This window comes from Glycine max, chromosome 17, assembly GCF_000004515.6.
Source record: "Glycine max cultivar Williams 82 chromosome 17, Glycine_max_v4.0, whole genome shotgun sequence".
Taxonomy (NCBI): Eukaryota; Viridiplantae; Streptophyta; class Magnoliopsida; order Fabales; family Fabaceae; genus Glycine; species Glycine max.
In genome coordinates, this window is record NC_038253.2 from 25370994 (window position 1) to 25396566 (window position 25573).

Below are 25573 nucleotides of genomic sequence, written 5' to 3' on the forward strand. Positions count from 1 at the left end.
TTTGTCACATTGATCAAAGATTCGTCAGTGTGGGATGGATCTGCGAGGGATGGGTTGCCATGATACACGAAGAAACCCCTCAAGACCAACCAAATTGGGTGCAACCGTGTCCTCCAAAGTCTGAATTGGGGAATTGGCAAGTCATCAAACAACAGGGGATTTCCATGGCCAATTCAATGTATTTTTTTAGTTCCAACCCTATTACTGGGCCTAGGCTTTAGGGTTGGCTTCAGCGGGCTATGGTAGCATTATTCCATGACATGAAGTACAAAGAGATTAAGGTCTACATGGATGACGTGATTGCTAAGTCAAAGACTGAGGAGGAACACCTTGTCAACTTACGAAAGTTGTTCAAGAGGCTATGTAAATACCGATTAAGGTTGAATCCTGCAAAGTGCACTTTCGGGGTCAAATCTGGAAAGTTGCTTGGTTTTATCATGAGCCAGAAAGGGATAGAGATAGACCCAAAAAAAGTGATGGCCATCCTCGAAATGCCTGAGCCACACACTGAGAAGTAGGTACGAGGTTTCCTAGGATGATTGAACTACATAGTGAGGTTCATATCAAAGCTGACCGCCACTTGGGGCGGTTTTGGTTTCCCCCGACGAACAATATATACCTTTCATGGCTAGGTTGAGTTTCAATTGCACAAACAACATAGCTGAGTATGAGGCGTTCGCCCTTGGGATCCAAGCGGCAATTGACTTCAAGGTCAAGTTGCTCAAGGTATATGGGGACTCGGCCTTGGTAATCCACCAGTTGAGAGGGGAATGGGAGACCAGGGATCATAAGTTGGTACCCTACCAGGCCTACATCAGGAAATTGATAGAATTCTTTGATGTAATATCCTTTCATCACATTCCTAGAGAGGAGAATCAGATGGCCGATGCCCTTGCCACTCTAGCGTCCATGTTCCAACTAACCCTGCACGGGGATTTGCCATACATCGAATTCAGATGTCGTGCCAAGCCTACACATTGTTGTGTGATAAAAGAGGAGCAGGATGTTAAACCTTGGTACTTTGATATCAAGCGATACATCGTAGACAAGGAATACCCACAAGAAGCCTCTCACAACGACAAGAGAACGTTGCGAAGATTGGCAGCCGACTTTTTCCTAAGTGGGAATATCTTGTACAAGAGGAACCATGATATGGTTTTGCTTCGATGTGTGGATGCCAGAGAGGTTGAGCAAATGCTGGTAGAGGTGCATGAGGGATCCTTTGGAACCATGCCAATGGACATGCCATGGCCCTGAAGATTCGAAGAGCAGGGTATTATTGGCTCACTATGGAGAACGATTGTTGCATCCATGTGAGGAAATGCCACAAGTGTCAGGCCTTCGTTGATAATGTCAACACTCTGCCCGTACCTTTGAACATCTTGGCAGCACCTTGGTCGTTCTCTATGTGGGGAATATGTAGAAGCAAGCTTCATGATGAATCAAGATTGATTCAAAGAATTTTGATGATAACAAAGATGATGACAAAAAGCTCAAAAGTCAAGAACACTTCATGATAACAATGATGATCTCAAGAATCAAAGAATGAGTTCAAGATTGAAACAAGAACACTTCAAGGTTCAAGAGGAAATTTGATTTCAAGAATCAAGAATCAAGTTTCAAGATTCAAGCTCCAAGAATCAAGATCAAGATTCAAGACTAAAGAGTCAAGAATCAAGAGAAGACTCAATCAAGATAAGTATTAAAAAGTTTTTTCAAAAACTGAGTAGCACATGAATTTTTCTCAAAAACCTTTTACCAAAGAGTTTTTACTCTCTAGTAATTGATTACCAATAGCAAAATGTTTTTCAAAAAGTCTTCAACTGAATTTACAACGTTCCAATTGATTTGAAAATGTTGTAATCGATTACAATGATTTGGTAATCGATTACCAGTGTGTTTGAACGTTGAAATTCAAATTTAATTGTGAAGAGTCACATCCTTTCACAAAAAAGCTTTGTGTAATCGATTACACTGATTTGGTAATTGATTACCAGTGATAGTTTCTGAACAAAAGATGTAACTCTTCCAATAGTTTTCAAGTTTTTCTAAAAGTTGTAACTTTTCCAAATGGTTTTTAAGTTTTTCTAAAGGTTATAACTCTTCTAATGGTCTCTTGACTAGACTTGAAGAGTCTATAAAAGCAACACTTTGATTTCCATTTCAATAATCTTTCCAATTCATTCTTTAGACAACAAACTTTTGCCAATTGATTTCTGAGTCTCTTTGAACTTATTCTTCTTCTTCCTTTGTCAAAAGCTTTCTAAAGTTTTCTGGTTTTCCAAACCTTGAAAACAAAACTTGTGCTATTCATCCTTTTCATTCCCTTCTCCCTTTGCCAAAAAGAATTCGCCAAGGACTAACCGCTTGAATTCTTTTTGTGTCTCTCTTCTCCCTTTTCCAAAAGAACGAAGGACTAACCGCCTGAATTCTTTTGTCTCCCTTCTCCCTTGTCAAAGAATTCAAAACGACACAGTCTGAGAATTCTTTTGATTCTTCCCTTTCCCATATACAAAAGATTTCAAAGGACTAACCGCCTGAGAATTCTTTTGTATCCCCATTCGCAAAGTTTCAAAGGTTTAACTGCCTGAGAACTTTGTCTTAACACATTGGAGGATACATCCTTTGTGGTACAAGTAGAGGGTACATCTACTTGGGTTGTTGACTGAGAACAAGAGAGGGTACATCTCTTGTGGATCAGTTCTAGTGGAGGGTACATCCACTAGGTTGTTCAAAGAGAACAAGGGAGGGTACATCCCTTGTGGATGTTTGCTTGTAAAGGTTTTTACAAGGTTGAAAAGAAATCTCAAGGACCGTAGGTCGCTTGGGGACTGGATGTAGGCACGGGTTTTGTCGAACCAGTATAAAAACTCTTGTGTGTTTGTCTCCTTCTTCCATACTCTTTTAATTTCCGTTGTGCATTTTAAATTCCTGCTTTTACTTTTGGTTAAGTTTCTTTTCTATTCTTCATTTACCTAACAACATAGTAAAAGCCTTAGAAGAGTAAATTTTTAATTAGTAAAGGTTTAGGAATAATTAATTCAACCCCCTTTTCTTAATTATTCTGAGGCCACTTAATCCAACAGAATAGACGTGATTGGAGCTATTGAGCCCAAGGCTTCAAATGGACATCACTTCGTCTTAGTCGCCATTGACTACTTCACCAAATGGGCCTAAACTCACTTTGATCATTTGAATCTTATAGAAGGTAGGAGGTTAGCCGCCATGAGCCATGGATGACTGTATCAAAGCCGAGTGAAGAATGCTTTTGACAAGAAGGTGTGCCCATGCAAATTCAGTGAGGGAGATCTTGTCTTAAAGAAAGTATCACAAGCTCAAAAGGACCACAGAGGGAAGTGGGCTCTGAATTATGAAGGACCTTTCATTGTGAAGAAGGTTTTTTTGGGAGGAGCGTTGTTGCTTGCGAGCATGGATGATGAAGAATTGCCTTCCTCTGTGAACTCTGATATCGTCAAATGATATTATGCATAACACCTAGGGCAGCTACAAGGCTCAACACATGACTGTTGCTCGAGGACTCATTGGGATCTTCAAGTCTTAAAATCTTCTGTAAACCATAATCATAGCATTAATAAATGTGGGTTATTGATTTGCATCTCAACCACCTATGTTGTGTCTTTTACTTCTTATTGTCCTTAAGAACATACACTCTTGATCTCACCCATTGAATCCAAAGCCATTTGGCTCGATCAACGGGGCACCGTAAGAGTTTAAGTAAAAATTGAACACGATAACACCTGTTTAATTGATGCATTTAATGTTCAACCATAAGCATGCATGCATTCGCATCTTGTCGTTCGGGATCCTACGAATCGGAGGATGAATGAAGAGTCATTTTGAGTGATGGTTAATACCACCAATTTGAGACAAGGGTAAGTGAAAGGTAATGCAGGAATTTTGTGGTATTGTTTCACATTTATTGCATGATGCCACTTCCTTTGTCTAAGCTAAGGGGCAGGTACGGACAGGTGCTAGGGCCATGATCGATCGATCATCATCACACGTCTGGCTAAAGATGTTAAAGAAGATCTCCTAGGAGGCAGCCTGGGATCTGCTAGACAAGTGGCCTCAGATATCTTAAGAAGGGGAGAGGGTTGAATTAAGACATCTCAAATAAAAATTCTATTTCGATTTTAACTCAAATCCAAAGATTCCTTTCAAAATGAACTCCTAAATAATTATGCAAATTAATCTTACTGAAAAGAAGCAATAAGCAATAAACAATAAAAAAGTTTAAGGGAAGAAAGATTGCAAACTCAGATTTATACTGGTTCAGCCACACCCTTGTGCCTACGTCCAGTCCCCAAGCAACCCGCTTGAGAGTTCCACTATCTTACAAAAACCCTTTACAAGTTCTGAACCATACAAGGACAACCCTTCCTTTGTGTTCAGATTGCTATACAACAAGAGACCCTCGGTCTCTTAATCACTTTTTAGAAATAAGATGAAAAGAAGAAGAAATCTCTCTTGAAAGAGATAGATTGAACAATTGAGCACTCAAATAATTCCTTATTGAATTGCAAGTGTATTGGCCAAGGAATTTTTACGAGGATAAGATGATTTTTCTTTCGAGAGGATAAGACCTTTTTGTTTTGAAAAACTCTAACCAAATTCGTGTTCCAAGTCACATATAAATAGACCTTTGATGGCCATTCAAAAACCTTTTGGACATATGTGACTCTTGGAAATTATTTTCTGAAATTCTCCTCTGGTAATCAATTACAAGACTTGTGTAATCGATTACAGGCTTTAAAATTTGAATTAGAACGTTCAATAACTGCTGGTAATCGATTACCATCCATGTGTAATCGATTACACAATGTAAAATTTAAATTCAAATTTTTAATGGCTGATATAAATCATTTTGGCTACTAGTAATCGATTACATCCTCTGGTAATCGATTACCAGAGAGTAAATCTCATGAAAAAAACATTTTAGCTTAAATCCTTTGGCCAAACCTCTTGCTGTTTCAACTAGGAATTCCCTTCCTAAATCACTAGAGATCTTCTAGATGATGTATCTTGTATTTCTTGGATTTTTGTCTTGAATTAAACTTGAGAAGCGCATGATAACATGGCATCATCAAAACATCAAAGTCAATATGTTTGGTTCTAGAGTGTTGAACTAGATTTTTGGAAAGATTGATTGCACTTGTATTATCACACCTAATAGGTATATGGTCAAGAAAGATTCCATAATCAGAGAGTTGTTGCTTTATCCATAAAATCTGTGCATAACAACTGCCGGCAGAAATATATTCCGCTTCTGCAGTGGATAAAGCAACACTGTTTTGTTTCTTACTATGCCAAGAGACTAGAGCAGATCCAAGGAATTGACAAGTTTCACTTGTGCTCTTTCTATCTGTTTTAGAACCAGCAAAGTCTAAATCAGAGTATCCTATTAAGGTGCATGTGGAATTCCTAGGATACCATAAACCTATATACATAGTACCTAATAAATATCTTATGATTCTTTTAACGACACTAAGATGTGATTGTTTGGGATTTGATTGAAATCTAGCACACATACACACACTAAACATTATATCAGGTCTGCTAGCAGATAAATAAAGAAGGGATCTGATCATACCTCGATATTGCTTAACATCTATTGACTAACCGGTTTCATCTTTATCTAAATAATAAGCAGTGCTCATTGTTGTAGCCATGTGCTTAGCATTTTCCATGTCAAATCTGTGAATTAACTCTTTGCAGTACTTGGATTGATTGACAAAAATTCCATGCTTGGTTTTTTTAATTTGTAATCCAAGAAAGAAATTAAGTTCTCCCATCATTGACATTTCAAACTCACTTTGCATGTCATGAGAGAATTCCTTGCACAATAATTCATTAGTAGATCCAAAAATAATATCATCAACATAAATTTGAACCAATAAAATATCATGTGATTTTCTCTTTATGAAAAGAGTAGTATCTACTTTTCCTCTAGAGAAGTCCTTTTCTAAAAGGAACTTACTCAGACGCTCACACCAAGCCCTAGGGGCTTGCTTTAAGCCATATAAAGCCTTTTTTAATTTAAAAACATGATTAGGCTTGTCTGAGTTTTCAAATCTAGGGGGTTGACCAACATATACTTCCTCTTGAATAAAGCCATTTAAGAATGCACTTTTTACATCCATTTGATAAAGCTTAAAATTCATTATGGATGCATAAGCTAATAGCATTCTAATGGCTTCTAATCTAGCAACTGGAGCATATGTCTCCTCATAATCTATTCCCTCTTCTTGATTATATCCTTTGGCGACTAATCTAGCCTTATTCCTTATAACTATTCCATTTTCATCTAATTTATTTCTAAACACCCTTTTTGTCCCAATGATTGGGTAGCTTTCAGGTTTCTCAACTAACTCCCAAACATTATTTCTTTCAAATTGGTTTAGTTCTTCCTGCATAGCTATTATCCAATTTTCATCTATTATGGCTTCATTTAAATTTTTAGGTTCAATCATAGATACAAAAGCCATGTTATTGCATAAATCTTTGAGAAAATGTCTAGTTGTTACCCCTTTTGAGATGTCACCAAGAATGTTGTCAAGAGGATGATCTCTTGAAGCTTTCCACTCTCTTGGAAGATCATTATTTGCTTTGACTTCTACTGGAGGATCTTCATTGCTTCCTTCTCCTTTTCCTTTAGAATTTTGTCCATGAATGTGCATTTGTTCTAAAGATTCTACAATATCATCTAAAATATCCTTTCTTGGGGAAATAGCATTAGACTCATCAAAGGAAACATGAATTGATTCTTCAATTGTCATTGTTCTCTTATTATATATTCTATAGGCCTTACTATTCAAAGAATATCCAAGGAAAATTCCTTCATCTAACTTAGCATCAAACTTTCCTAAGTTTTGTTTTCCATTGTTTAATACAAAACATTTACAACCAAAAACATGAAGATGTGATATGTTTGGTTTTCTACAATTGAATAGTTCATATGGAGTTTTCTTTAAAATGGGTCTTATTAAAGCCCTATTCATGATATAACATGCAGTATTAACGGCTTCAGCCCAAAAATATTTTGGAAGAGGAGTATCATTTAATAAGGTTCTAGCAATTTCTTCCAAAGACCTTTTTCTTTTCAACAACTCCATTTTGTTGAGGGGTTCAAGGTGCAGAAAAGTTATGTTCAATGTCATGCTTTTCACAAAATAAATCAAATTCTTTATTTTCAAACTCACCCCCATGATCACTTCTAATAGATATAATTTTGAGATTTTTCTTATTTTGAATAACTTTTGCAAGTTTCTTAAATGCTTGAAATGCATCATTCTTATGAGTGATAAATAGTGTCCAAGTATATCTAGAATAATCATCAACAATGACAAGTGCATAATAGCTTCCACCAAAACTCATAATTCTAGAGGGACCAAACAAATCCATATGTAACAATTGTAATGGTTGAGTAGTAGAAACAATGTTTTTGGATTTGAAAGAAACTGTAGTTTGTTTTCCCTTTTGACATGCATCACACAGTTTATCTTTTTCATATTTCAATTTAGGCAAACCAAAAACTAAATCTTTTGAAATTAATTTATTTAAGTGTTCCATGTTTATGTGAGCAATACGTTTATGGCATAGCCATGGATCATTATCTTTGCTAAGAAAACATTTATTATTATCTAGTTTTTGGCTTAAGTCTATCATATAAACATTGTTGACTCTATACCCTATATGCTTTATATTAGTATCATGTTTATGTTCAATGAGACATTTTTTAGAATCAAATGATACTAGATAGTCTTTATCGCATAATTGACTAACACTAAGCAAGCTGTGCTTAAGGCCTTCAACAAGTAGAACATTTTCAATGGAGTTTGAAGAATTCGTACCTATTTTTCCAACTCCAAGAATTCTACCTTTGATGTTGTCACCATAAGTTACATGCCCACTTTTCCTGGGAGAGATATATGTGAACTTTGATGAATCTCCCGTCATATGTTTTGAATAACTGCTATCTATGTACCATTTCTTCTTCAAGGATACCTACATGATCAAGTTTGTGACTTAGGTACCCAAACTTTATTGGGTCCTTATGTGCTAGTGTTAACTAAAGATTCTTTTGGGACCCATATCATTTTGATATTGTTGTAATTTTTCTTAAAATAACTTATAGATGTGCCATGCCCTTTTCTTCCACAATAAAAACATGTAATGAAAGGAGAATTATATTTTTGTGAGGAAGAAAAGAAACTTTTGTAAAACTTTTGTTGTTTTTCTGGTTTGTATCCAATTCCTGCTTTATCAAGAATACATCTTTGATTTCCTAATATAACATCTAGGTTATTCTTGCCAATAGAAAATTTTGCAAGTGAGTTTTTCAAATTTTTAATTTCTTCTACATATTTGCTACAACATTTACATGAATTTACTTTTTCATTAGTCATAGTAGAAACATGAACTTTATCACTAAATTTAGAGATTGAAACTTCAGTTTTAAGAAGATCTATTTCATTGTTTAATTTTGAAATTTCTTTCTCTAAATCTGAAATTGTTTTCTTAGATTAAGAAACTAGTTTTGCTAGTTTAATTGATTCACTATGTAATTCAGCAAATGCATCTTGTTACCTCTTTGTCGCTTTCATAGTTTTTGCCCATTAGACATAGATTAATCATTTCTTTTTCAGAATCATCAGATGATTCTAAGTCGTTATCATCCCATGTGATGTAGGCCTTTTTTGCCTTCTTTTCTCCAATAGTCTTCTTTTCAGACTTCTCTATTCTTTTCTTAAAGATTGGACAATCAGCCCTCAGATGTCCGGGTTGATTGCACTCAAAGCATTTTGGGATTTGAAATGACTCTTCAGTCCTTCTTTTAGGTTTGAAATTTTGTTTTCTTTGATTTCCTCTCATTCTAATAAATTTGTTGAATCTTTTGACAAAGAGGCTAAGATCTTCATCTTCATCTAAGTCAATTGAATCTTTTAAGTCACTTTCCTCTTGGATTGAAGATGAGGCTTTAAGAGCAATTCCCTTCTTCTTCTTATCATTTTCTTCATGTTGATTTAGTCTTTGCAACTCCATCTTATGTTCCTATAATTTTCCAAATAGTGTAGCAAGAGACATAATAGACAAATCTCTAGATTCTGTGATGGCTGTTACCTTTGGTTGCCACTCTCTACTAACACTTTATTTATGAGATCCTCGTTTGGAAAAATTCTTCCTAATGATGCAAGTTAAGATGATTAACTATATGAGTGAATCTTTTCTGCATATCTTGTATACTTTCATTTGTCTTCATCCTAAATAATTCATACTCATGAGTTAAAGTATTTATCCTAGATCGTTAGACATCAGTTGTTCCCTCATGTGTAACTTGTAGAGTGTCCCACATATCCTTAGCACTCTTACAATTTGAAACTCTAAAATATTCATCCATTCCTAGGGCAGAAGTAATGATGTTTTTAGCCTTTAAATTGTACTGCACTAATCTTCTTTCATCTTCAGTCCATTCTTCTCTAGGTTTCTCTATTGTTGCATTTCCAGTCACCATGGTGGGTACATAAGGTCCAACTTCTATGGCTTCCCAAATGTTTAACTCTATTGCCTCAATGAAAATTTGCATTCGAGTTTTCCAGTAGTGGTAACCCTCTCCATTAAAAATAGGAGGCCTATTTATTGAATTTCCTTCTGGAAATAAGAAGTTTGCTGAGGCCATTATTCTTAAAGCTTCTAAACTTTATACAAGAATGAAGCTCTGATACCACTTGTTAGACAAGTGGCCTCAGATATCTTAAGAAGGGGGGGGGGGGTTGAATTAAGATATCTCAAACTTTTTCTAATTAAAAATTCTATTTTGATTTTAACTCAAATCCCAAGATTCCTTTCAAAATGAACTCCTAAATAATTATGCAAATTAATCTTACTGAAAAGAAGCAATAAGCAATAAACAATAAAATAGTTTAAGGGAAAAAAAAGATTGCAAACTCAGATTTATACTGGTTCGGCCACACCCTTGTGCCTACGTCCAGTCCCCAAGCAACCCGCTTGAGAGTTCTACTATCTTGCAAAAACCCTTTACAAGTTTTGAACCACACAAGGACAACCCTTCCTTTGTGTTAAGATTGCTTTACAACAGGAGACCCTCAGTCTCTTAATCCCTTTTTAGAAATAGGATGAAAAGAAGAAGAAATCTCTCTTGAAAGAGATAGATTAAACAATTGAGCACTCAAATAATTCCTTATTGAATTGCAAGTGTATTGGCCAAGGAATTTTTAAGAGGATAAGATGATTTTGATTTTGAGAGGATAAGACCTTTGTGTTCTAAAAAACTCTAAGCAAATTCGTGTTCCAAGTCACATATAAATAGACCTTTGATGGCCATTCAAAAACATTTTAGACAGATGTGACTCTTGGAAATTATTTTCTGAAATTCTCCTCTAGTAATCGATTACAAGACTTGTGTAATCGATTACAGACTTTAAAATTTGAATTAGAACGTTCAATACTTGCTGGTAATCGATTTCCATCCATGTGTAATCGATTACACAGTGAAATTTAAATTCAAATTTTTAATGGCTGTTATAAATCATTTTGGCCACTGGTAATCGATTACATCCTCTGGTAATCGATTACCAGAGAGTAAATCTCTTGAAAAAAACATTTTAGCTTAAATCCATTGGCCAAACCTCTTGCTGTTTCAACTAGGAATTCCCTTCCTAAATCACTAGAGATCTTCTAGATGATGTATCTTGTATTTCTTGGATTTTTGTCTTAAATTAAACTTGAGAAGCGCATGATCGCATGATCACATGGCATCATCAAAACATCAAAGTCAAAGTCTTTGCTTTTGCTTCTACAGTATCTCTAATTTTGCTTTTTAAAATTCCTGCTTTTTACTTGTTTGTTTTCTTGAATTATATCTTGAATTCACCTAAGTTTATATGCAACTATAAGATTTTAGAAAAAATATATACATAACAAGGAACAAACACCATTTTGCAAATGCTTTTGCAAAAAAAAAAAAAATTAAAATTAGCTCGCCTAGGCGAGCGTGTCTGACGAGAGTTTTTAAAAAGAGGGGGGTGAAGCCATTTTTCACTCCATTTCTTCCCCAACATTCAAAACCACCTAAAGCTTATGGGAGCTCTCTTTCCAGCAGCCCCAAGCCTCCATTTGCGCACTTTTGCTTTCATTTTTTGTGTTTTCATTCATCTCCTACAAGTAAGTACCATCTCCCTTCAAATTTTGGCTTTCCATTGTGGTATTTTGGTGCTCTAGTTGTCATATTCTTCGCAAATTTCGTGAGACAATTTGTGTATGAATCCATGCTTTGATTGTTTGATTGGGGGCTGCAAGGGATGACCCTTGGCCTACCTTTGATCCTACTATGGATTGGCATGTCATATTATTCTCCATTCCTCATTTTTTCATGCTTAAACATGAGCCCACAAACCATTCGGTGAAATGCCTCAATGTTCATTGCATGTGTTATTGTGAAATTTGAATTGTGAAATGAGTTTGTGCATGTACAACCATTAGTTGGGAGGTGTGAACAACTTAGGTTGTTAGATTAAAATGCCAAGAGCATGTGTCTTGGATGCAAAATGTATGAGTTACATAAATGTGGGAGAATGATTGTTTGGATTTAGACTAATATTTGAGCTTGCTACACTATGATGGGCACCTTGCATCTAGGTAGCTAAAATGCTTTTCAAAAAAATATATAATAAAATGGCATGCACCAATGTATGATTGTTTTCTAATTGCACGGTGACACTTGCATTTGGTTAAAAGAAATATTCACCATTCAAATTTACTTGCCCTTTACATGCTTAAGATAAATGAAATGATGGTTGTGCGGTTCACGCAAACTAACTTTATGAATGTGTCCTTGCAGTAAATGACTCCAAAGAAGCTTCTATCTAAGAGAGCAAGGAAAGATGGCACTGGAGAAGGATCCTGTGCGGCCCCACAAGTGGATATGGAATTTGACGGACATCGGTTCTGAAGCGAGGAACACCAACGCCATTTTGAAGCAATCAAGGGTTGGTCTTTCCTCAAGGAGAGACGGGTCTAGTTAAGGGAAGGAGAATATGCTGAGTTCTGGGAGGTAGTGAACTCAATTTACGGGGCCTATGGCTAAGTATGATCCAAAAATAGTCATGGAGTTCTATGCCAATGCATGGCCCACAGAGGAAGGGGTCAGGGATAAGCGCTCTATTCGGTTGAACCTAGTGTGTTCTTCTGATGGTTTTTTAGAAACAAAATGCTAATGTCTTAAATCTCATTTTTGGTTATGAGAAATTCTATCTGCATGCTTTCATTCCCCAGTAGTCACATTGTTTTTCTTCAAAAATATATTTTGTTCTGATCGGTTTGGGGGTTTGTTTCTTTGCTAAGCGTGTTCATGTTTTAGTGAAAGACTTTCCAGACTATCAAAGTCTTCTTTATTTTTCCATGACTATCAAAGCCTATTGTCTTGCAGAGACTATCAATGTCTTATGCCCTTTACATTTCCAAGACCATCAGAGTCTTTTGTCAAGACTATCACAATCTTCTTTACTTTTCCAAGACTATCAGAGTCTTTTGTCAAGAGTATCACAGTCTCCTTTACATTTCAAAGACTTCAATGTCTTTTGTCAAGACTATCACAGTCTTCTTTACATTTCAAAGACTTCAATGTCTTTTGTCAAGACTATCACAGTCTTCTTTACTTTTCCAAGACTATCAGAGTCTTTTGTCCAGACTATCACAATCTTCTTTGTTTTTCTTTTGTTGAGATGTCGATGTCTCCTTTACCTTTCATGACTTCAAGGTCTTTCGTTTGATGTACCTGATACCTCTTACATTCTTTTTTTTTGACAGGTTTCACTGCTTGGGTTTTCGCTAGTAGCCGGTCGGATGGCAAGATCTCTAGGATGAAATTAGTGTCCTTATCTTTACTTACCTTTTCATTTTCAATAAAAGATAAGTAAAGAGGGCCAAAAGTCAGACCCTAATTTCGTCCGGGGATGATCATTTACTAAAGTTTTGATTCTTGCTAGCCAAATTGAGCTGCTTAACACCAGTTGATGTAAGCTCCATTGGAGCTTGTAGGCCTAGGATCTTCTTCATCAATGGATTCCTTTGCTTCTTGGAAGATGAATGGAAGTAGAATGGAGAAGGAAGAGAGAGAGGAGACGCCACTTCAAGGAGAAGATGAGTTTAGAAGAAGCTCACCACCATAGGAGGCCATGGATAAGAGCTTGGAGGAAGAAGGAGATGAATGAAGGGAGAGGAAGAGAAGAGCACAAATTTTTTTGCTCTAAAAGAGCTCTGAAATATGAAGTTTAATTTTCAAATGATCAAAGTTGGAAAAATGCACACACATAGCCTCTATTTATAGCCTAAGTGTCACACAAAATTGGAGGGAAATTTGAATTTCTATTCAAAATTCACTTGAATTTGAAATTGAATTTGTGGAGCCAAATTTTGGAGCCAATATTTCACTAATTATGATTAGTAAATTTCAGATATGGTTCAGCCCACTAATCCAAGATCAAGTCCAAGATTCTCCACTAAGTGTGGTTAGGTGTCATGAGGCATGTAAAGCATGAAGGACATGCACAAAGTGTGACTATATGATGTGGCAATGGGGTGTAGCAAGCAAATGCTCACCTCCCCCTCTAAAATTTAATTGGATTGGGCTTCTCCCAATTCAATTAAATTTATTTCTCAACACACACATCAAATATTCACATAATGCATGTGAAATTACAAAACTACCCCTAATACAAAAATTAGTCTAGGTGCCCTAAAATACAAGGGTTGGAAAATCCTACATTTCTAGGGTACCCTACCTATATTATGGAGCCCTAAATACAAGGCCCAAAATTAATGAAACCTTAATCTAATATGTACAAAGATAAGTGGGCTCATACTTAGCCCATGGGCATGAAATCTACCCTAAGGCTCATGAGAACCCTAGGGCCTTCTCTTGCATCTTTGACCCAATCTTCTTGGAGTCTTCTATCCAATGCCCTTGGGGGGTAGGATTGCATCATTCCCTCCCCCTTGAAAAGGATTTGACCTTAAATCCAGAGGTTCTTGAAACTCGTGAATTCTTTCCTCCACACCTGTAAAAAGAATAAAAACATATGTATTAGTGATGTTGGGTATGTTAGAGTACGGTAAGGACTGAAAACCCCTTTCCTGACCATCTTCCCATGAGAGAATATAGTTCCTCACCAACTCAATGAGAAGTGCTACAAGTATAGAAAAATATGGGACAAACCTTTTGTAAAAGTTTGTTAAGATATTGAAGCCCCAAATTTCCCTTATACTTGGTGGAGTAGGCCACTCAGGAATGACCTTTATTCTCTTAGGGTCCACGGGAAGCCCTTGATCACTATTTAAAAAGTTAAGGAAAGTAATGGAATAAAACATACCTTTTTCTTTATTTTCATGTTGATTATTCCTACAAAAAATTATGACAAACCTAAGGTGTCCCACATGAGCACCTAGGTTTGCATTGAAACAAAAAATAAGAACAAACCTACCTAATGAGTCTCTATGTACACAAATCATGAAGATGTTGGGTGCATGAGTGATTTTACAAAAGAGTGTTGCACCACTCAACAAATATTCATCATACCACCTATCATAGGGATTTGGTGCCAAATAATACCTATTTTAGGCACCAACAAAGCACAAGGATTTAAGTTATTGCGAACCAAACCCTCATCCAACAACTCCTTTACTTGAGGAATAACCTCAAGCTCAAGAGGTATGGCGGTGCTAAGGGATGTTTCCCTTGATAGGAGAAGGTAGAAAGATTGTTTAAGAAGGAGTGCCCTTTTAATATCACCTTTTGTTGCAAAATTATTTTCCTTGTTAACAATCTTCTTGGAGGAATCCTTTTCCTCCTTTTCCTTCCCTTTGGCCTTTGAAGACAAGGCCTTACTATCCTTTTTTTTTCTTTTGTTTTTCTAGTTTTTCTTCCTCATCCCTCTTATCTTTCATAGTAAGTTGATCTTTGGCCACTTGTGAAGGTGTTTGAGGATGCAACACAAATTTAGTGCCAAGATGGGTGAGGGTAATTTCATTAGTTAGGCCATTGTAAATGATCTTCCTATCAAATTGCCATGGCCTTCCTAAAAGAATATATCCTGCCTCCATGGGAACTATATAACTATTAGCTTCATCCTTATAGGTCCCAATGGAGAAAGGTACCTTCACTTGTTGGTTAACTGTCATTTCCCCTTGCTCATTGAGCCATTGAAGTTTATATGGTTTTGGGTGGGGAATGATAATGAGGTTCAACTTGGAAACTAATCTTGTGCTACAACAATTGCAACAAGATCCACTATCCACAATGAGAGAACAAGTTTTATCTAAAATTTTGCATCTTGCATGAAAGATGTTCTCTCTTTGGGATTGAGATAGATCACAAGATTGACCTCCAAAGAGCCTTCAAACAATTAAGAGGTCACCTTCTTCATGGGGGTAGACTTCCTCACTAGACTCTTCACCCCTTACTGTTGGATCAAGTGGCCTCGGAATAATTAAGAAGGGGGGGTTGAATTAATTATTACTAGACCTTTACTAATTAAAAATTACCCTTCTTAGGCTTTTACTATGTTGTTAAGAAAATAAAGAATAGAAAAGAAACTTAACCAAAAGTAAAAGCAGGAATTAAAGTGCACAGCGAAAATTAAAAGAGTAGGGAAGAAGGAGACAAACACACATGAGTTTTATACTGGTTCGACAACAACCCGTGCCTACATCCAGTCCCCAAGCGACCTGCGGTCCTTGAGATTTCTTTTCAACCTTGTAAAAATCCTTTTACAAGCAAAGATCCACAAGGGATGTACCCTCCCTTGTTCTCTTTGAACAACCTAGTGGATGTACCCTCCACTAGAACTAATCCACAAGAGATGTACCCTCTCTTGTTCTCAGTCAACAACCCAAGTAGATGTACCCTCTACTTGTACCACAAAGGATGTACCCTCCAATGTGTTAAGACAAAGTTCTCAGGCAGTTAGTCCTTTGAAACTTTGTGAAGGGGGAACAAAAGAATTCTCAGGCGGTTAGTCCTTTGAAATCTTTTGTTTATGGGAAAGGGAAGAATCAAAAGAATTCTCAGATTGTGTCATTTTGAATTCTTTGACAAGGGAGAAGAGAGACACAAAAATAATTCAGGCGGTTAGTCCTTGGCGAATTCTTTTTTGCAAAGGGAGAAGGGAATGAAAAAGATGAATAGCACAAGTTTTTGAACAAAGAACTTTTCTTGGAAGAGAAAGTTTTGAACAAAAACTATTAGAAAGATGAAGAGAAGATGAAATAAGAATGTTCTGAAAGAAATGAAAGAAGATGTTTGAAAGATAGATTGAAAGATAGAATGATTGAAAGAGATGATGGATATGAATGAGATTGTTCTAATGTTTCATGCCAAGGTCACATATTTATAGTTTCTTGATGACTCAAGTCAAAACTTGTAACACTTGGCAATTCCTTTAAAACTAATCACTTAAAAAGTTATGACTTTTGAAAGAATCTTCAGAAACAAGACAATTGAAGAAATGTGACTTTTGGAAATGAATTTTTCGAAAACAGTCATTGGTAATTGATTACCATAAAGGTGTAATCGATTACACATCAACAGATGTGACTCTTCATTTTGAATTTTGAAAATCTTAACATTTTAAAACCACTGGTAATCGATTACTATAATCTGGTAATCGATTACCAGAGAGTAAAACTCTTTGGTAATGATTTTGTGAAAACTTCTTGTGCTACTCAATGTTTTTAAAAAACTTTTTAATACCTATCTTGATTAAGTCTTCTCTTGATTCTTGAATCTTTGAATCTTTGAATCTTGAATCTTGAATCTTCTTGATGAAACTTTCTCTTGAATCTTTCTCTTGATTCATGAATTGTTATTGAACTCATTCTTGAATGTCATCATCTTTGTTATCATGAAGTGATCTTGACTTTTGAGCTTTTTTTCATCATCTTTATTATCATCAAAACTCCTTGAATCAATCTTGATTCATCATGAAGCTTGCTTCTACACTTACTTCATCTTCACTTCCACTAGAGGAAGGGCAAGAAGTAGTGTCCTCTTCACTAGTATAAATGTCTTCACCCCTCATGATCATGGTTTCCTTTGTGGGGCATTGAGAGGCAATGTGAACTCTCCCAAGACATTTGAAGCATTTAATGTTGCTAGTCCTTTTCTTGGGAACTAGTCTTAAGGGTGTATTTCTCTATGGTCTTACCCTTATCTTCCTTGGGTTTTGAAGGTGCAGCTCCCAAAATTCCATGGGCTTGGTCCTTCCTTGGATAAGAGTGAAAGCCATAAGATTTTGAAGAAGGCTTTCTTTTAAGTTGTTGCTCCACTCTTATACAAAGTTGGACTAGCTCATCTAGGTCCCCATATGGAAGGAGTTCAACCTTGTCCCTCACTTCCATATTAAGCCCACTAAGGAACCTGATGCAATCCTATCCCGCAAGGGCATTGGGTAGAAGACTCCAAGTAGATTGGGCTAGAGATCCAAGGGAAGTCCCTAGGGTTCTCATGAGCCTTAGGGTAGATTTTGAGCCCATGGGCTAAGTATGAGCCCTCTTATCTTTGTAAATATTAGAATAGGTTTTTCCTTCGTTTGGGCCTTGTATTTTGGCCATTCTAGTAGTATAGGGTTTTAGCCTTGTATTTCGGTGCATTTTGAGTAGTCTTTGTAGTAAGGACTTTTTTTTTTTGTATTTTCATGTTTTTTTGTCAAGGGGGTGAGCTTAGCTATTATAGGGGGTGTGCAGCTAAGTTCTAGCTTCTCATCTCAAGGAGGTGAGCTTAGCTATTAGAGAGGTTTGTGTAGCTAAGCTCTAGCTTCTTTAGGAATCTTCTTAAGGAAGCTTCTCAAGGAGGTGAGCTTAGTTATGAGAAGGGTGTGTGTAGCTAAGCTCTAGCTTCTCAAGGAAGTTTTCTCAAAGAAGCTTCTCAAGGAAGTTTTCTCAAGAAAGCTTCTCAAGAAAGCTACCTAGTCTATAAATAGAAACATGTGTAACACTTGTTGTAACTTTGATGAATGAGAGTCTTGTGAGACACAACTCAAAGTTCAACTTTTCTCCCTTTTTCTTCCTTCAATTTCGTGCTCCCCCCCTCTCTCTTTCTCTCCCTCTTTCTTTTCCTCCATTGAAGCATCCTTCCAAGCTTCTTATCCAAGGCTCATCTTAGTGGTGAAGCTCCTTCTTCCATGGCTTATTCCCTAGTGGATGGCGCCTCCTCTCACCTCTTCTCCTTTGTCTTCCGCTGCATCTCCATGGTGGAAAATCACCATTAAAGGACCTTATTGAAGCTCAAAGATCCAGCCTCCATAGAAGCCCCACAAGCAAGCTTCCATCAAGTGGTAATCAGAGCACAAGAGCTTCATGTAGGTGCTCCTTAAACCTCCATTAATTTTTTTCTTTACCTTCTCTTCCATTGTTGTTTCTTCATTTTGCTCCATGTATCTCCTCACATGTCTTGTTCTAAATGTTGTTAACATGATTCTTTAGAGTTTCCACCAATTAAACTTGCTATAGAAACTAGATTTGATTTTCTATGGTTCAAATTTCTTGTTCTTGTTCTTGAACCATGAATTGTGTTGAGTTTAGGTTCCTTTGAGTTTTGTCTTGTTATTTTTTGTGGCTGAAACCTAAACCATAAAATTCTTACAAAAATATTAAAGTAGAAGAAAACCTCAAAAATCTAGAGTGACTTGTTCACCTATTGTAGTTTTGTCATAGAAGTCATGTCTAGTCATGAAACTTGTCACATATGATTTCTTATGTTGTGCTGAATTTTATTTTCTTGTTTCTTTGTCTAACTCATTTGTTCATGAGTGTATGAAATTCTTTTAGCCTATTATTTGATTTGAGTCAAATCTTTCATGTTAATTAGTCCTTAAAATGTTCATGCAAAATTCTTAGAGAGTCTTTGATTGTGAACCTTTTCTTGAACTTTTAGGTTTCCTTATGATTGTGTCTATTGTGAATTTGAGTTTTGGTGATTGAATTGCTGGCTGAAATGTTGATCCTAAGTGAATATTGAACTCCTAAAACTGTGGTAAACAATCCTAGTGAGTTCAACATACATAGGAAGGTTGAAAGTAAGCCCAAGGCAATCATATACCATGCTTAAAGAAACAAATCGCTGGTGCTGGCAGCTTGGACATACAAACTTGTAAAAGTTACTGAGAATTAGTTACTTCAAATTTTGAGCTGAAATTTTTACTGAATTTTCTAGACACCTGGAAAAAAGTTATAAAAAAAGAAACAAGTGATTTGGATAAAACAAAAAAATATGAAAAATCACACAATTTGGCAGGAAAATCAGTATCCAGAAAAAAAAAGGTGAAAGGGAAGTGTGCTTGTTGTTTTGGCTCAAAATTTATTCTATAATTGGAAATTTCAATTGAAAATTAGTGTGAAGACAAGTGCCAAAGCTAGAGGTTTGTTGAGTCTTTTTTTCAGTTTTTTTACTCTACTTTAGAGCCATTCTAAGTTTCTCTTTGAGTCCTAGCTTGCTTCTATGTCCTTTTCATTGCTTTAATTGTTGAATAATCCTTGAAAAATTGTCTTGTTAAAACTCCATTGGTTTAGCTTTCATTTCATTTTTTTTGGTCTTTGGTTATTTCTTGTCTCTTTGTTTCCTTGTTTGTGGGTTGCCATATAGGGAATTGGAAGGAGGATTGGTGCCATCCCTTGAAGAATTTGAGTCCAGAAGCAAGGGGCCAACCACCTTAAGAGCTATTGGACTAAGAAGCACTCCAAATAGAGTGAATCACCAAAGAGAGAACAACCACCAAAATTGAGGACCGTTTTGTAATTTTGTAATTTGCAATTTACTTACCTTCATTGCTTTCAAGTTTTGTAACAAAAAGGCCTTTCATTGGAAGTGTGTTGGGAGCCTCCAATAGGTTACCAAACTTCCATTTGTGTGTAATAATTTTAGGCATTTTTTCCTTAGGATAGTGAGTGTTTTGTTGGGAACCTTGAATGTGGTCATCCAAACACTCTTAGGATTTTCCTAGTTTACATTTCTTGCTTACTTTCATAGCTTATTTCCTTTACCTTCCATTGTCAAACCGCCTAGATAGCTTTCCTTTTACCAATTAGTTTTTTTACCTTATCTTTCACACCTCTTTTAGTGTTTATTTGGCTAGTTTCAACCATAGTTTCTTTTACCTTTTGTTTTCAAACCCCCAAGAAGAAAGAACCACAACTTAGGAACCAACATGAGTCATCATTCATCTAGTGTTAATGGCAAGGGTACTAGTCATAAAGACCCTTTATCTAGAATCTTAGATGAGTTGAGTTCCCTCAAGTTATGGAAAGAAAAACAAGAGAGAAAAGAAAAAGGGAAAAAAAGAGTGGAACAAATAAGTCAAGATGAAAGAAAGAAAATAAGAGAGGAAGAAAGAAGAAAAATAATGAAAGAAATGAAAAGAGAAAAACATGCCTCCTATAGTAGTCATAACTCTTGCAAAAGCCTAAGTGAAGAACTTCGTGACTATTATGAAGGAAGGCATAGGTCACATCTTAGACCTCACTCCCATAGAAGAGAAAAGGAAAGAAAGCCTCAAGAGGCTAACATTAAACTCTCATACTTCCATGGGAAGGACAATGTAGAGGCTAACTTAGATTGGGAAATAAGGGTAGAGCAACAACTTAAAAAGAAGTCTACTTCAAAATCTTATGGCTCTCACTCTTATCCAAAGAAAGACCAAGGTCAAGGCATCTTAGGGGTGACACCTTCTAAGCCCAAAAATGATAAGGGGAAGATAATAGAAAAGCAAGCCCCTAAGGCTAGTATGCAAGAGAAAACTAGCTCTATAAAGTGCTTTAAATGTCTTGGAAGAGGACACATTACTTCTCAATGCCCCACCACAAAAACCATGATTATGAGGGACCAAGACATTTATAGTAGCCAAGATGAGGCTACTACTTCACCTTCCTCTAGTGAAAGTGAAAAAGCAAAAGGGGAAGAATCCAGTGAAGAAATCTACCCCCAAGAAGAAGGACAACCATTAGTGGTTAAAGAGAAGTGTAAGGAGGTAAGTGTCTCCTCCAAGAGTTTAGCTAAGAAGGAAACTCATTTTACAATAAAGACAAACATTAAAGAAACTTTCCCTATTAGACAACCTCCACATTTTCTCTTTTGTAAAAAGGCACTTGCTAGCATTGCCACACCTCTTGGGCTTGAGTTTATTCCTCAAGTAAAGAAGTTGTAGGATGAGGGTTTGGTTCGCAAGAGCTTAAATCCTTGTGCTTTGTTGGTGCCCAAAATAGGTATTATTAGGTACCAAGTCCCTAAAATAGGTGGTATGATGAATGTTTTGAGTGGTGCAACCCTCTTTTGTAAAATCACTCGTACACCTAACATCTTCATGTTGTGTGTACATAGGGACCCATTAGGTAGGTTTGTTCTTATTTTTAGTTTCAATACAAACTTAGGTACTCGTATGGGACACCTTAGGTTTGTCATACTTTTTGGTAGGAATAATCAATATGAAAATACAGAAAAATGTATGTTTTATTGCGTTACTTTTCTTAATTTTTCAAATAGTGATCAAGGGGTTCCCATGAACCCTAAGAGAATAAAGGTCATTCCTCAGTGGCCCACTCCACCAAGTATAAGAAAAATATAGGGCTTCCATGACTTAACAAACTTTTACAAAAGGTTTGTCCCATATTTTTCTATACTTGTACCACCACTCATTGAGTTGGTGAGAAACCATGTTCCTTCATGGGAAGATGCCTAGGAAATGGGTTTTCAGACCTTACCTTACTTCAACATACCAAACACCACTAATACATATGTTTTTGTTCTTTTTACAGGTGTTGAGGGAAGGAGCCCAGAGTATGAAGAACCTCGGGATTTGAGGTCAAATCCTTTCCAAGGTGGAGGGAATGATGCAATCCTATCCCGCAAGGGCATTGGGTAGAAGACTCCAAGTAGATTGGGCTAGAGATCCAAGGGAAGGCCCTAGGGTTCTCATGAGCCTTAGGGTAGATTTCGAGCCCATGGGCTAAGTATGAGCCCGCTTATCTTTGTAAATATTAGAATAGGTTTTTCCTTCGTTTGGGCCTTGTATTTTGGCCATTCTAGTAGTATAGGGTTTTAGCCTTGTATTTCGGGGCATTTGAGTAGTCTTTGTAGTAAGGACTTTTTTTTGTATTTTCATGTTTTTTTGTCAAGGGGGTGAGCTTAGCTATTATAGGGGGTGTGTAGCTAAGTTCTAGCTTCTCATCTCAAGGAGGTGAGCTTAGCTATTAGAGAGGTATGTGTAGGTAAGCTCTAGCTTCTTTAGGAATCTTCTTAAGGAAGCTTCTCAAGGAGGTGAGCTTAGTTATGAGAGGGGTGTGTGTAGGTAAGCTCTAGCTTCTCAAGGAAGTTTTCTCAAAGAAGCTTCTCAAGGAAGTTTTCTCAAGAAATCTTCTCAAGGAAGCTACCTAGTCTATAAATAGAAGCATGTGTAACACTTGTTGTAACTTTGATGAATGAGAGTCTTGTGAGACACAACTCAAAGTTCAACTTTTCTCCCTTTTTCTTCCTTCAATTTCATGCTCCCCCCCTCTCTCTTTCTCTCCCTCTTTCTTTTCCTCCATTGAAGCATCCTTCCAAGCTTCTTATCCAAGGCTCATCTTGGTGGTGAAGCTCCTTCTTCCATGGCTTATTCCCTAGTGGATGGCGCCTCCTCTCACCTCTTCTCCTTTGTCTTCCGCTACATCTCCATGGTGGAAAATCACCATTAAAGGACCTCATTGAAGCTCAAAGATCCAGCCTCTATAGAAGCCCCACAAGCAAGCTTCCATCAGAACCTAGCTATGCTTGTTCTTTCCTCCTCTCTAAGGCCAGCTCTTAAAAGGAGTAGTTGCATTTGTTGTCTATATTCTTCAACACTCATACTCCCTTGTCTAAGCCTTTGGAGATTGTCCATAAGCTCCCTTTCATAGTAGGAGGGAATGTGCCTCTTCCTAAGGGCACTCTTAAGATCATTCCAATACTCTACTGGAGGATCCCCATGAATCCTTCGTTCCCTAACAAGGGAAGTCCACCAATAGAGGGCATACCCTTGAAAGCTAAGGGTAGCCAAGGGAACTTTTCTCTCTTCACTAATATGATGGCAAGCAAAGAGTTGTTCAACCTTCATTTCCCAATCTAAGTAGGCCTCAACATTATCTTTACCATGGAAATATGGGAGGCTAATGTTAACCTCTTGAGGCCTTCTATCCTTTTCTCTTCTTTGGGAATGATGTTTAGTATATGAACTATGACGCCCTCTATAATAGTCGCTAAGTTCTTCACTTAAACTCTTGCAAGAGTCATGACTACTATAGGAGGCATGTTTTTCTCTTTTGATTTCTTTCATTATTTTTCTTCTTTCTTCCTCTCTTATTTTCTCTCTTTTATCTTGACTTATTTCTTCCACTCTTTTTTTTTCCTTTTTCTTTTCTCTCTTGTTTTTCTTTCCACAACTTAAGGGATCTCAACTCATCTAACATCTTATACAAGGGGTCCTTAGGAGTAGAACCCTCACCATTAACACTAGATGAAGAATGAAGACTCATGTTGGTTCCTAAGTTGTGGTTCTTTCTTCTTGGGGGTTTGAAAACAAAAGGTCAAAGAAACTATGGTTGAAACTAGCCAAAATAAACATTAAAAGAGGTGTGAAAGACAAGGTAAAAACTAATTGGTAAAAGGTAAGCTATCTAGGCGGTTTGACAATGGAAGGTAAAGGAAATAAGCTATGAAAGTAAGCAAGAAATGTAAACTAGGCGAATCCTAAGAGTGTTTGGATGACCACACTTAAGGTTCCCAAAAAAACACTCACAATCCTAAGGGAAAATTGCCTAAAATTATTACACACAAATGGAAGTAGGGTGACCTATTGGAGGCTCCCAACTTACTTCCAATGAAAGGCCTTTTTGTTACAAAATTTGAAAGCAATGAAAGTAAGTAAATTGTCAATTACAAAATTACAAAAAGGTCCTCAATTTTGGTGGTTGTTCTCTCTTTGGTGATTCTCTCAATTTGGAGTGCTTCTTAGTCCAATAGCTCTTAAGGTGGTTTTCCCCTTGCTTCTTGACTCAAATTCTTCAAGGGATGGCACCAATCCTCCTTTCCAATTCCCTATATGGCAACTCACAAACGAGGAAACAAAGAGACAAGCAATAACCAAAGACCAAAAAAATGAAATGAAAGCTAAACCAATAGATTTTTAACAAGACAAAATTTCAAGGATTACTCAACAATTAAAGCAATGAAAAGCACAAAAGCAAGCTAGGACTCAAAGAGAAACTTAGAATGGCTCTAGAGTAGAGTAATAAAAACAAAAAAAAAAGACTCAAGAAACCTCTAGTTTTGGAAGTTGTATTCACAGTAATTTTCAATTTAAATTTTAGAACTAGGGTTGGTATAAAATAGGAACCAATTATAGAACAAATTTTGAGCCAAAACAACAACCACACTTCCCTTTCACTTTTTTTTTCTGGGACACTGATTTTTTTGCCAACTTATGTGATTTTTCTTATTTTTCCTTTAATCCAAATCGCTTGGTTCTTTTTTCATAATTTTGTTCCAGATGTCTAGAAAATTCAGTAAACATTTCAGCTCGAAACACGTAGTGACAATTCCCAATAATTTATACAAGTTTGTATGTTCAAGCTGCTAGCACCAGCGATTTCAACCTTGAAATCAAGAGTAGTGTTTATGTTGCTTAAGGCTTGGATAGTTACAATTTGTGTTGCTTATGCTCAATTATCTTGAATAACACATTCAAGAGAGCGTAAGACTTATTTTGATTCACAAATCCAGCCACAACTCAGCACCACAACTCAACTTCATCATAGGCATCATGTAGGAAACTTAGAAAACAAAAAAAAAAAGAGTTCAACAACAAGACTACTTCTAGGAATTGATTCAGAACATGTTATGAACTAAATAACATGCATGAATTAGAATCAAAATTCAAAAGATAGGCTAAGAATGACAAGAATACATGAACAAATGTATCTAGAATTCAATCAACAAAAATAAAAATTCAACACAAACTTAGAACATAATGTGACAATTACTATGACTAAACATGACTCTAAGACAACATGGATTGAGTGATTTACACTTAGATTTTTGTGTTTTTTTTCTAATAAATATTTTGGAAGAAAATTTAGATCTAAGGTTCAGCACAAGAATATCATGAATGAAAAATGATAGAACCTAAAATCAACACAAAAACATGATTCAAGAGTAGATCTACAAAATTTGAACCATAGAAATGCAAGAACAAGCGTAGATCTAAGATTTAATTGGTTAATATTTTTGAATCTACTGTAAACAGCACCAAACCACAAGAAAATGGAGGATATACATGGAGAATGAGATGAAGGACAAGGAATTAAAGAGAATTCATCGAATAAAAAGATAGAGGAAGCAAAAGAACATCACCTAGATGAAGATGCTTTGATACTGCATGATGTAAGCTCCATTGGAGCTTGTAGGCCTAGGATCTTCTTCATCAATGGATTCCTTTGCTTCTTGGAAGATGAATGGCAGCAGAATGGAGAAGGA

The 25573-nt window shown here is 36.4% G+C and overlaps 1 protein-coding gene across 1 annotated transcript; it reads left to right on the plus strand.

Annotated features, from left to right (window-relative positions):
• Positions 1–624: 624 nt before the first annotated feature.
• On the plus strand, positions 625–1257 carry LOC102668728 (uncharacterized). The gene has a single exon (XM_006601499.1). It carries the CDS (start codon positions 625–627, stop codon positions 1255–1257), a length of 633 nt encoding a protein of 210 aa, XP_006601562.1.
• Positions 1258–25573: the final 24316 nt, after the last annotated feature.